At 40.8% G+C, this 12984-nt stretch overlaps 1 protein-coding gene across 2 annotated transcripts in view; it reads left to right on the top strand.

Annotated features, from left to right (window-relative positions):
* Nucleotides 1–12984, top strand: part of dhtkd1 (dehydrogenase E1 and transketolase domain containing 1) — a 57076-nt gene continuing 44092 nt past the window's right edge. For both annotated transcript variants that reach the window (XM_061894276.1, XM_061894275.1), the window contains exons 1-4: nt 1–266; nt 454–606; nt 9769–9980; nt 10051–10245. In XM_061894276.1, coding sequence (XP_061750260.1) covers nt 119–266; nt 454–606; nt 9769–9980; nt 10051–10245 — 708 coding nt within the window. In that variant the 5' untranslated portion in view covers nt 1–118. The remainder of the gene's footprint in view (nt 267–453; nt 607–9768; nt 9981–10050; nt 10246–12984) is intronic.

Genomic DNA, 12984 nt, shown 5'->3' with positions numbered 1-12984 from the left:
GACCTGCTGTCTCCGCCCAACGCGCGTGGCACCACTCGACAGTATGGCGTCCGTCCCGCACCCGGCACTCTAGGGACATAATACAGTTTTATTTTAGCCTTCCTCGACTCAACAAAACATGTTCCTGAGAAGTTCCGTGCGGAGGCTTCCTATCGGTGTTTTCCGCCGGGGCTACCACACCGAAAGAGGCGTTTACGGCTTCCGGCCCAAGAAGACCGAGAAGGAGGACAAGTTGCTCAGCGACCGAATCACTACTTTAAATCAAGGTCAGCATGCGCCGAGGACTACTTTTTATGAACTATAATAAAACCCATAAACAGGTGTGGTCTCAAACAATACAAACGACGTTCAATTGTGGCAAACTTAAAAGGAATCTTCTAAAATTCCTGATTTATGACTGACAGCGAGCTTTGGTTGAATTGTGGACTCGTCCTGGTTGTGTTTGGCTTTCAGATCATGGCCTGGCCCGGCTGGTGGAGGCGTACCGGGCACATGGACACAAAGCGGCCAAAATTAACCCCCTGTTGCCCCAAAAGCCGGTTGTTGACAGTGTGCCGGAGATCAGCATGCTCACCAGCAACCTCAGGGGACAGGTCAACACCTCAGGTCAATGACAGTTACATCACACTTTGTTCACACCTGCACCATACTTGCCAATCTTGAGACCCCCGATTTCGGGAGGGCGTGGCTAAGAGGGGAGGAGTATAATTCACCAATTCGATAATTTCATATACATTTCATATGTCCAGGGTGTACCCTGCCTTCCGCCCGATTGTAGCTGAGATAGGCGCCAGCGCCCCCCGCGACCCCGAAAGGGAATAAGCGGTAGAAAATGGATGGGATGGATGGATTTCATATGTATATATGTATGAAACACTTGACTTTCAGTGAATTCTAGCTGTATATATTTTTATTATACATATAAATAAAAGAAATAGTTGAATTTCCGACGGCACCTATCAAATACACTAATAAAAACACAGTTGTTCTACTAAATGTACTGTGCTTGCTGGTTACTAAGAAAAACAACAACACCTACCTTTCACTATTTGAGTAACCTTTGTTCTGCCATTTGCGTATTGGCAAGCGATCTCCGAATCAGGGAACATATATCGCGGATTTGTTTGTCGACATCCGCAAATGAGAACGGGGTTTTGCTTCCAGCTATCAGCATAGCCATCTTTGTCTCAGCATAAGTTACACCATCGGGTCTCCATTTTGCGAGGTGGGCCATAATACTGGGTTGTGAACGATGCTGCGCTGCGGACGCTTTTTTCTTCGCTGACCGTTCATGGCTGAGTATATCCGTTCTGGAACTTGCAAGCGTATTTCTTCATTTTGCTCGTCGACGGTGTATAACACGGGTGTCAAACTCTGGCTAGGCTAAGCCACAGCGCCTCATATGTTATTTTTTTTTTTGTAAACTGAATTTAATATGGAAAAACATGAAAAAAAAAGTATTTTCTGACTTCTATAATACCGGCCGTGTAAATTAATTTGGCCCTTGAGGCAATATCAAATTAACATTATCGCTGGCCCGCCGGTATTATACAGCCGCATTCACCGCTAATACTCATACTTGCCAACCCTCCCGATTTTCCCGGGAGACTCCCGAAGTTCAGCGCCCCTCTCGAGTATCTCCCGAGGAAACCATTCTCCCGAATTTCAACCGATTTCCACCTGGACAACAATATTGGGGGTGTGCCTTAACCTTCCTCTTGTGTTAGCTTTCTGTTACCATCTCTTATGTTAACGGGTCGGTTTTGACCCATGTTTTAAATCAGCTGAAAAATACACTAGAAACAATTATCCATCATCCAATTTGTTTCTCATCTCTTGGTTACCTTGTTAGGCTTCCTTATCCTTGAAAATATTGGTTTTAATATTTTTGGTTTGGGCCATTGGGCCTTATTTTGTCAGTATACCCCTCGATTTCAATTTTTAAAAATGGTAAAACGAACCTCAAGAGAATCATATAAATAAAAAACTATTACTAAGGGGTATTAGAACACATCTCTTAAATAAATGTGTTTTGTTTATTTTTTCATTTTAAGAATTTTAACTATAGTAACATCTATGGTGTTACGGGTCAATTTCGACCCATATATATTTACTTCAAGAAAAAGGCTAAAACGTATTTTTTTCAGCAACAGAAATCCAACATCAAACAAACAACCAATCAAGCAAATGAAACCAAGAGAAATAGATTACTAGTTCCAAAACTAATAAAAAAACCAAATCAGAGTGGCAAAAAGTGACACTTTTAGTGTCCGTCTTTTGTTTGTTTTTGTACAGGATAACAAGGTAAAATGAGAATCCACTAAAAGCTCACATGATTGGGAGAGGAGCTGGCTGTCAGTGTGTTCAGTTTTGGCTCTTATCATTGCTTTATCATCTTATTTTTATAACCGGGTCGAAACCGACCCTAACAACACCAAGGGCATAATTTCTACCAGAGCATTTTATAATTTAGTGAAAAAAATTAAAATGTTTTATTTTGTTGACAAAGAGGTTCCTGACAAAGTCAAAAAGCTTTGATGCAAAAAAATAAATGTATGTGGTGTTTTTATGCATTTAAAAACTAAAGCGGGTCGGTGCCGACCCTAACACAAGACGAAGGTTAATAAACGCCCTGCCTTAAAGCGTTCTCTACAACCTGTCGTCACGTCCGCTTTTACTCCATACAAACAGCGTGCCGGCCTAATCACATAATATATGCGGCTTTTAAACACACACAAGTGAATGAAAGGCATACTTGGTCAACAACCATACAGGTCACACTAAGGGTGTTACAAATATGTGCCACACTGTGGACCCACACCACACAAGAATGACAAACACATTTCGGGAGAACATCCGCACCGTAACACAACATAAACAAAATACCCAGAACCCCTTGCAGCATTAACTCTTCCGGGACGCTACAATATACACCCTCCGCTACCACCACCATTAAGATTTTGCACTGTTAAGTTATATAAGTGTTGCTTTTTCCATATTTAGTGTTAAAGCAAATCAGCTAAGCAATATTTAACGTTTTATTTGTGCACTTTCTCTTGCTACTTCAAGACTTGAATGCCTGATTCATTCATTATTGTTATTTTATTTTCAAATTTCTTTTTAGCCTGTGAATAAAGTTTATTTTGATATTTACCTGAGAAGGCTGCAAATAGAAAAGAGGCATTCAATTTTTATTTACATTTTATTTGATACGCCATTGAAATTATTTTCATTATTATTATTATTTGAAACTCGAGTTTGCATGTCACTATAAAGTTATATAAGGCTTGCTTGTTCAATATTCAATGCAAAACTTTTCTGGGTCCATATTAAAAGGTTAATTTGTTCAACCTTGGCCCGCCACTTTGTTCAGTTTTGAATGTTGGCCCACTCTGTATTTGAGTTTGACACCCCTGGTGTGTAATATTGGGTTGGAGTCAATAACCAGGCGACGTGATGAAGTTACGTCTCTTTACAGTGGGTTTCAGAACAGACTCCCTAATGCATGTTCCTTGACTGCACTTAAATGTAGAATATATGTAGAATATATTTACATTCTATTCTGTTCTATGTACAGTAGATGGCAGTATTGTCCTGTTAAAGAGGGTCACAACATTGCTGAGTCAGGTTCTCATGGAGCTGGAGGGGGCGTGGCCTCCAGCTCCGCCTGAATTTCGGGAGATTTTCTGGAGAAAATTTGTCCCGGGAGGTTTTCGGGAGAGGGGCTGAATTTCGTGAGTCTCCCGGAATATCCAGGAGGGTTGGCAAGTATGACCTGCACCAAGGCTACAGGACTGTCTCAGAAAATTTGAATATTGTGATAAAGCCCTTTATTTTCTGTAATGCAACCAAAAACATGCATACATTCTGGATTCATTACACATCAACTGAAATATCGAAAGCTTTTTATTATTTTGATATTGCTGATTATGGCATACAGCTTAAAGGCCTACTGAAACCCACTACTACCGACCACGCAGTCTGATAGTTTATATATCAATGATGAAATATTAACATTGCAACACATGCCAATACGGCCAGTTTAGTTTACTAAATTACAATTTTAAATTTCCCGCAAAGTTTCTTGTTGAAAACGTCGCAGAATGATGACGCGTGTCTGTGACGTTATTGGTTGGAGGGGACATATTAGCTCAGCACCACTTACGGCTAAATGTCGTCTCTTTTCATCGCATAATTACACAGTAATTTGGACATCTGTGTTGCTGAATCTTTTGCAATTTCTTCAATTAATAATGGAGACGTCAAAGAAGAATGCTGTTGGTGGAAAGCGGTGGATTGCAGCTGCCTTTAGCACCGAAACACAGCTGGTGTTTCTTTGTTTGTTGTGTAGCTTTAACACAGAGCGGTCAAGCGAACATGTTTTTCTACGTCAACCAGCAAGTTTTTGGAGGGGAAAATTGTGATATTAAGTCGGCTCTTACCGTAGATATCAGTGGATTATGCGTCTTCCTGCAGTAGCTGTCACAAAAGGCCGCTGTGAGCTCGGCTTCTCTCTGAGACACTGGCGTGTTCACCGCAGCCATCCGACAATGATTTGCAAATCATTTTCAACCCATATTCAGTTGAATATGCTACAAAGACAACATATTTGATGTTCAAACTGATAAACACTTTTTTTTTGTTGCAAATAATCATTAACTTTAGAATTTGATGCCAGCAACACGTGACAAAGAAGTTGGGAAAGGTGGCAATAAACACTGATAAAGTTGAGAAATGCTCATTAAACACTTATTTGGAACATCCCACAGGTGTACAGGCTAATTGGGAACAGGTGGGTGCCATGATTGGGTGTAAAAACAGCTTCCCAAAAAAATGCTCAGTCTTTCACAAGAAAGGATGGGGCGAGGTACACCCCTTTGTCCACAACTGCGTGAGCAAATAGTCAAACAGTTTAAGAACAACGTTTCTCAAAGTGCAATTGCAAGAAATTTAGGGATTTCAACATCTACGGTCCATAATATCATCAAAAGGTTCAGAGAATCTTGAGAAATCACTCCACATATGCAGTATGACCAGAAACCGCCATCAAATGACCGCGACCTTCGATTCATCAGACGGCACAGCATCAAAAACCAACATCAATCTCTAAAGGATATCACCACATGGGCTCAGGAACACTTCAGAAAACCACTGTCACTAAATACAGTTGGTCGCTACATCTGTTAAAGTTAAAGCTCTACTATGCAAAGCGAAAGCCATTTATCAACAACATCCAGAAACGCCGCTGGCTTCTCTGGGCCCGAGATCATCTAAGATGGACTGATGCAAAGTGGAAAGTTGTTCTTTGGTCTGACGAGTCCACGTTTCAAATTTTTGGGGGGAAATATTCGACATTGTGTCATCCGGACCAAAGGGGAAGCGAACCATCCAGACTGTTATCGACGCAAAGTTGAAAAGCCAGCATCTGTGATGGTATGGGGGTGCATTAGCGCCCAAGGCATGGGTAACTTACACATCTGTGAAGGCACCACGGAGCACTGAGATTCATCACCAACTGCGCTCCCCTTACTCACCATTGTGTCTTATACTCAATGGGTTAACTGGACAACTTTATGTGCTTGACGCCTCAATCATTGGTATGTTTTCATCTACAAAACCATTCTTTGTATCACTCCATCTTATCCATCTTGTCTTTTAACAAAAAACAAGGAAGTCACACTCTGCGTTCAAATAATGTTCTTCAATTTGTCCTCCCCAAAGTAAGAACTGAACTGGGCAAGAAAGCATTTAGGTTTTCAGCACCGAAAGCTTGGAATAACCTACAATCAAATATTCAACTTCAAACCCGTGTTACATTGAATGAGTTTAAAGCTTCTTTGAAAGGATTGCAGTCTACCTTGTCTGTACGCGTGTGTCAGATGAGCAAGTTTTAATGTTGTAAATGTGATGTTTTATTGTTTACTGTTTTTATTGTAACCTTGCTGCTGCCCTCTTGGCCAGGTCTCCCTTGGAAAAGAGATCTTTGATCTCAATGGGATTATTACCTGGTTATATAAAGGCTAAATAAAAAACAATGCTGAAAGGTACATACAGGTTTTGGAACAACATATGCTGCCATCTAAGCGCCGTCTTTTTCATGGACGCCCCTGCTTATTTCAGCAAGACAATGCCAAGCCACATTCAGCATGTGTTACAAAAGCGTGGCTTTGTAAAAAAAAAGGTGTGCGGGTACTTTTCTGGCCCGCCGGCAGTCCAGATCTGTCTCCCATGAAAAATGTGTGGCGCATTCTGAAGCGTAAAATACGACAGCAGAGACCCCGGACTGTTGAACGACTGAAGCTCTACATAAAACAAGAATGGGAACGGATTCCACTTTCAAAGCTTCAACAATTAGTTTCCTCAGTTCACAAACGTTTATTGAGTGTTGTTAAAAGAAAAGGTGATGTAACACAGTGGTGAACATGCCCTTTCCCAACTACTTTGGCACGTGTTGCAGCCATGAAATTCTAAGTTAATTATTATTTGCAAAAAAATAAAGTTTTTGAGTTTGAACATCAAATATCCTGTCTTTGTAGTGCATTCAACTGAATATGGGTTGAAAAGGATTTGCAAAGCATTGTATTCCGTTTATATTTACATCTAACACAATTTCCCAACTCATATGGAAACGGGGTTTGTACATGAAAACAAAGAATGCGGGATTTACAATATTAACTATGAACGATAAAGCACTGAATACTGACAACATATGAACGTCGCACCTACTCTCCGTCGACATATTTTACACTCAAGCGACAAGGAACAAAAATGCAACAAAACAGCAAAATATGAACGCAAAGGGTTTAAATAAACCCACCTACAATCCGATATGCCTGATATATCACTAAGATTTAGAACTTTGTTATGAAAATCTCCTTCTGCTGACCCTCTGGAAACACTTTGTGGAAATGCTCCTATACCCAGACTGCTTGGTGACTTAGATTATCATAGTAACTACAATACCATGCAAAAGCGCAGATTCCAACCATTGAAATACTTTGTATAGTTGAAGACTTACGGTCATTTGAAAACATCACTGTACATCATAAAGGCCTACTGAAATGAGATTTTCTTATTTAAACGGGGATAGCAGGTCCATTCTATGTGTCATATTTGATCATTTTGCAATATTGCCATATTTTTGCTGAAAGGATTTAGTAGAGAACATCGACGATAAAGTTCTCAACTTTTTATCGCTGATAAAAAAAGCCTTGCCTGTACCGGAAGTAGCAGACGATGTGCGCGTGACGTCACGGGTTGTAGGGCTCCTCACATCTGAACATTGTTTACAATCATAGCCACCAGCAGCGAGAGCTATTCGGACCGAGAAAGCGACAATTTCCCCATTAATTTGAGCGAGGATTAAAGATTCGTGGATGAGGAAATTTAGAGTGAATGACTAGAAAGAAGAAGAAAAAAAAGGCGAATGCAGTGGGAGCGATTCAGATGTTTTTAGACACATTTACTAGGATAATTCTGGGAAATCCCTTATCTGTCTATTGTGTTGGAAGTGTTTTAGTTAGGTAAATAGTACCTGAAAGTCGGAGGGGAGTGGCCACGGGTGTGTTGACGCCAGAGTCTCTGAGGGCAGTCACGGCAGCTGCAGCAGGACAGAAGCTCCGCTGATCTCCGGTAAGAGCCGACTTATTACCACAATTTTCTGATCCATAGTAAAGCTTCACCTCCGGGAATTTTAAACAAGGAAACACCGTGTGTTTGTGTGGCTAAAGGTTAAATGCATTCCCACCTCCATCTTTCTTCTTTGACTTCTCCATTATTAATTGAACAAATTGCAAAAGATTCAGCAACACAGATGTCCAGAATACTGTGTAATTATGCGATTAAAGCAGACTTCTTATAGCTTGGATCAGACTGGAATATAATGTCTGCTACAACCCAAGACGGGAAACGCACGCGTCATCATACTGCGACGTTTTCAACACGACACTTCGCGGGAAATTTAAAATTGCAATTTAGTAAACTAAAACGGCCGTATTGGCATGTGTTGCAATGTTAATATTTCATCATTGATATATAAACTATCAGACTGCGTGGTCGGTAGTAGTGGCTTTCAGTAGGCCTTTAAATATAAAAAAAAAATGATTTGGGACTGATTTGATATTGAAAAACTCAATGGGCCGCATGTGGCCCACAGGCCTTAATTTGTCCAGGTCTGGTCTACACTATCCCCTTAAACCGGAGGTGTCAAAGTCGTTGTACCTGAGGTCCACATCCCATTTATATTTGGCCCCAGAGGGCTGTTTCTAACAGTGCATAGCATTATTACACCATGTTTTTTTCATGCATTTTATTAGTAGATTTTGTTTGAACTAAAATGTAAAAAAAATATATGGTAAATTGCAATAATTTCACTTCAACATGCATACTTGCAAACCCTCCCAAATTTTCAGACAGACTCCTGAATTCCAGTGCCTGTCCCCAAAATCTCCCAGGACAACCATTCTCCCGAATTTTTCCCGATTTCCAGAATGTCCTCACGTTCGCTTTTCCTCCATATAAACAGCATCTATAACGTCTCTGGCTTTTGGAACTCAGTGCGCAAATACACACACACAACAAGAAGGAGACTATTATTTACATCTCCGTTATCCATACGTTTATCTATAACCCATAAAGTAGGCAGGCACGGAGCTATATCTCAGCGTGTGTTTATTCTAGCCGGCACGTTCATACACTGACACACAACATCCGGATTCCCATCATGCATTGCTTCAAAACTACGGCAAGTAGTAATGTCCAAACAAAGATAGTGACAGAGAATAGAACAAGGATGGACAATTCAACCCTAAACTCACTCCTTTCCTGCAAATTAAATTTCACCTATGCTCCTTCAAAGGCGGTGCTACTGGCTGCAAAGTATTGCACTTTCTAATACAACAATGATTAGAGGAGTGTAATGTGTGTGTGTATGTGGAAATAAATGAACACTGAAATTCAATTATTTCTTTAATATATATACCTGTGTGTGTGTGTGTGTATATATATATATATATATATATATATATATATATATATATATATATATATATATATATATATATATATATATATATATATATATGTGTGTATATATATATATATATATATGTATATATATATATGTGTGTATATATATATATATATTTATATATATATATGTGTGTATATATATATATATATGTATATATATATATGTATATATATATATATGTATATATATATATATACTGCCTTTAGTCCAGACCTGTCTCCCATTGAAAATGTGTGGCGCATTATGAAGCCTAAAATACCACAACGGATACCTCAGACTGTTGAACAACTTAAGCTGTACATCAAGCAAGAATGGGAAATAATTCCACCTGAAAAGCTTCAAAAATGTGTCTTCTCAGTTCTCAAACGTTTACTGGGTGTTGTTAAAAGGAAAGCCATGTAATACTTAAGTAAAAATGCCCCTGCGACAACTTTTTTGCTGCCATTATATTGTGAGGTAATGATTATTTGGAAAAGTGTGAACATTGTCTTTGAAGTCTATTCAATTGAATATAAGTTGAAAAGGATTTGCAAATCGTTGTATTCTGTTTTTATTTACCATTTACACAACGTGCCAACTTCACTGGTTTTGGTTTTTGTATCAATACATTTACGATTGTGGTTGCAGTTTTGTATTTAACAACGACCTTTCTGCCTTCTCTCCTTTCTGCTTTCACGCCTCATTAAACGCCAACACAAACACGTTCTTACCCGGGCTTATCCCGTGTGATTCTGCAGGATTGCGGCATTTCGGTAAAACCGAAGCTTCCGTGGAGGAGGTGCGGGCCTACCTGGAGGAGGCCTACTGCGGCTGCCTGTCGGTGGAGACCAGCCAGCTGAGCAGCATGGAGGAGAAGGAATGGCTGGCGGACCACTTTGAGGAGCTGAAGAAGACCACTTTCTCCACAGAGGAGAGGAGGAACCTGGCGAAGATCATGCTGGAGTCCCAGGTAGGAGTGACGTCTTTACATAAGGCTCCTTGAACCTTTATGCCACTCTGCCGCGACTTCACATCTTTAGGAATTCGACCACTTTCTGGGCACCAAATTTTCCACGGTGAAACGTTACGGGGGTGAAGGCGCGGAGAGCATGATGGGCTTCTTCTACGAGCTCTTCCACAGCTCGGCCCACAGCGGGATCACCGACATCGTCATCGGCATGCCGCACAGAGGCCGACTCAACCTCCTAACTGGCCTGCTCAAGTTCCCCCCAGAGGTAAGACTGGATATGTAATGTCAAAACTAGAGATGTCCGATAACGGCTTTTTTGCTGATAGCCGATCTCCCGTCCAAAGGCAAAACCTAGTAAGTCACTTCTAGCTGATATTGAGAAAACAAAGGAAAACCAATCTATATTGATGCTGTCTTACAAAGATTTACAAAGTCATCAAACGTGCAGATGTTTTCTTGAGCTTTCATTTTCTTGCCGATCGAGCCATTGATTGAATCTGCTCTCATGAACGTGTGCCCTTTCTCCAGATATTTTATCACAATCTCGGGTGGGCCCCATTCCGCGTTTGCACATTGGGCAAGCGTCCAGTTTTTATTTTGACCTCCACAGTTATCTGCCCAAAAGAGTATGCAAGGGGAAGAATCAAGAACGATATATTTAACGGTGGTGCTTGCAACGTCCTGGGCCAATCTTCCAAATATCCCCTCGTGCCATAATATCACATAATCAGGTTGACCGTCGGCCCCCATTCGTGCAAATGTCTCATTAAAGACAATAAGGCGACTGACAAAGAAGCTCCGATTGGTCCCTTGAGATACTAGGTTTTTCTGTTGTATCTACACGGTTATGTGGTAGTTGCTAGGTCCTGCTTACTTACGGAACAAATTACAATATTGCATACACTAATGTAAAGCATATCACCTAGGGACTCCAAAATTATTATCAGCTCAGTTTTGACCAAAATTGAGTTACTGGGTTTTGCCTTTGGACGGGAGCGATATTGTCCTACTCTTAATTACCGATACCGATATATACCGTATTTTTTGGACTATAAGTCGCAGTTTTTTTCATAGTTTGGCCGACATATACTCCGGAGCGACTTTTGTGTGAAATTATTAACACATTACCGTAAAATATCCATCCATCCATCCATTTCCTACCGCTTATTCCCTTTTGGGGTCGCGGGGGGCGCTGGCGCCTATCTCAGCTACAATCGGGCGGAAGGCGAGGTACACCCTGGACAAGTCGCCACCTCGTCGCAGGGCCAACACAGATATACAGACAACATTCACACACTAGGGACCATTTAGTGTTGCCAATCAACCTATCCCCAGGTGCATGTCTTTGTAATATTATTCATCTCATTCGCGGAAAAGACCAAGAAAATGTCAGCAATCGTCACACACACGTCAACCAATAAGAATTTAGCGGGGGAGGGTCATGGCAGAAGTGCATTGTGGGTCAAGGAATGTTAACTGCTATATGCTATATGCTACTGCCGTAACTATTAAAATGGATCATTTCATCGTTGGCGGTAACTTATAAAAACGGAGAAGGGCTGAACAAAAATGGCAGCGAAAAGGAAACCATGTACTGCAGATTACAAGCTGGACGTAGTGAAATATGCAGCAGAAAAGGACAAGAGGAAGCGGCGCATACCTTTGGAGTTGGCAGAGTTGTTTAGAAGAGACATCAAGGAAGAATATTTCATGGGATTTATCGATTAGGAGTGACAGATTGTTTGGTAAAGGTATAGCATGTTGTATATGTTATAGTTATTTGAATGACTCTTACCATAATATGTTACGTTAACATAGCAGGCACCTTCTCAGTTGGTTATTTATGCCTCATATAACGTACACTTATTCAGCCTGTTGTTCACTATTCTTTATTTATTTTAAATTGCCTTTCAAATGTCTGTTCGTGGTGTTGGGTTTTATCTAATAAATCTCCCCCAAAAATGCGACTTATACTCCAGTGCGACGTATATACGTTTTTTTCCTTCTTTATTATGCATTTTCGGCCGGTGTGACGTATACTCCGGAGCGATTTATATTTCGAAAAATACGGTACAGCGGTCGAATGAACACATTATTATGCCTAATTTTGTTGTGATGCCCCGCTGGATGCAGTAAACAATGTAACAAGGTTTTCCAAAATAAATCGACTGAAGTTATGGGAGAAAAATGCCAACATGGCACTGCCATATTTATTATTTAAGTCACAAAGTGCATAATTTTTTTTAATTTGGGACATGCTCTCCCTGAGAGAGCATGAGGAGGTTGAGGTGGGCGGAGTGGGTAGCGGGTAGCAGGGGGTGTATATTGTAGCGTCCCGGAAGAGTTAGTGCTGCAAGGGTTTCTGGGTATTTGTTCTTTTGAGTTACGGTGCGGATGTTCTCCCGAAATGTGTGTCATTCTTGTTTGGCGTGGGTTCACAGTGTGGCGCATATTTGTAACAGGGTTACAGTGGTATATACGGCCACCTTTAGAAGCGACATCGAGGAAGAAGATTTCATGGGATTTATCGATTAAGAGTGACAGATTGCATTATGGGGCGGTATAGCTCGGTTGGTAGAGCGGCCGTGCCAGCAACTTGAGGGTTGCGGGTTCGATCCCAGCTTGCACCATCCTAGTCACTGCCGTTGTGTCCTTGGGCAAGACACTTTACCCACCTGCTCCCAGTGCCACCCACACTGGTTTTAAATGTAACTTAGAGATTGGGTTTCACTATGTAAAGCGCTTTGAGTCACTTGAGAAAAGCGCTATATAAATATAATTCACTTCACTTCACCTGTATGTGTGACCTGTATGGCTGTCGACCAAGTATGCCTTGCATTCACTTTGTGTGTGAAAATCCGTAGATATTATGTGACTGGGCCGGCACGCAAAGGTTTATTGGCCCTCTGTACTTATACCTATGTCCTTGTACACAGCGGCGTTTTAAAAAGTCATACATTTTACTTTTTTTTTTAAAACCGATACAGATAATTTTGAAACTGAT

Source organism: Nerophis ophidion, linkage group LG03 (assembly GCF_033978795.1).
Source record: "Nerophis ophidion isolate RoL-2023_Sa linkage group LG03, RoL_Noph_v1.0, whole genome shotgun sequence".
Classification (NCBI taxonomy): Eukaryota; Metazoa; Chordata; class Actinopteri; order Syngnathiformes; family Syngnathidae; genus Nerophis; species Nerophis ophidion.
The sequence above is the reverse complement of the archived record's forward strand: the minus strand, read 5'-3'. Positions and strand labels throughout refer to the sequence as shown.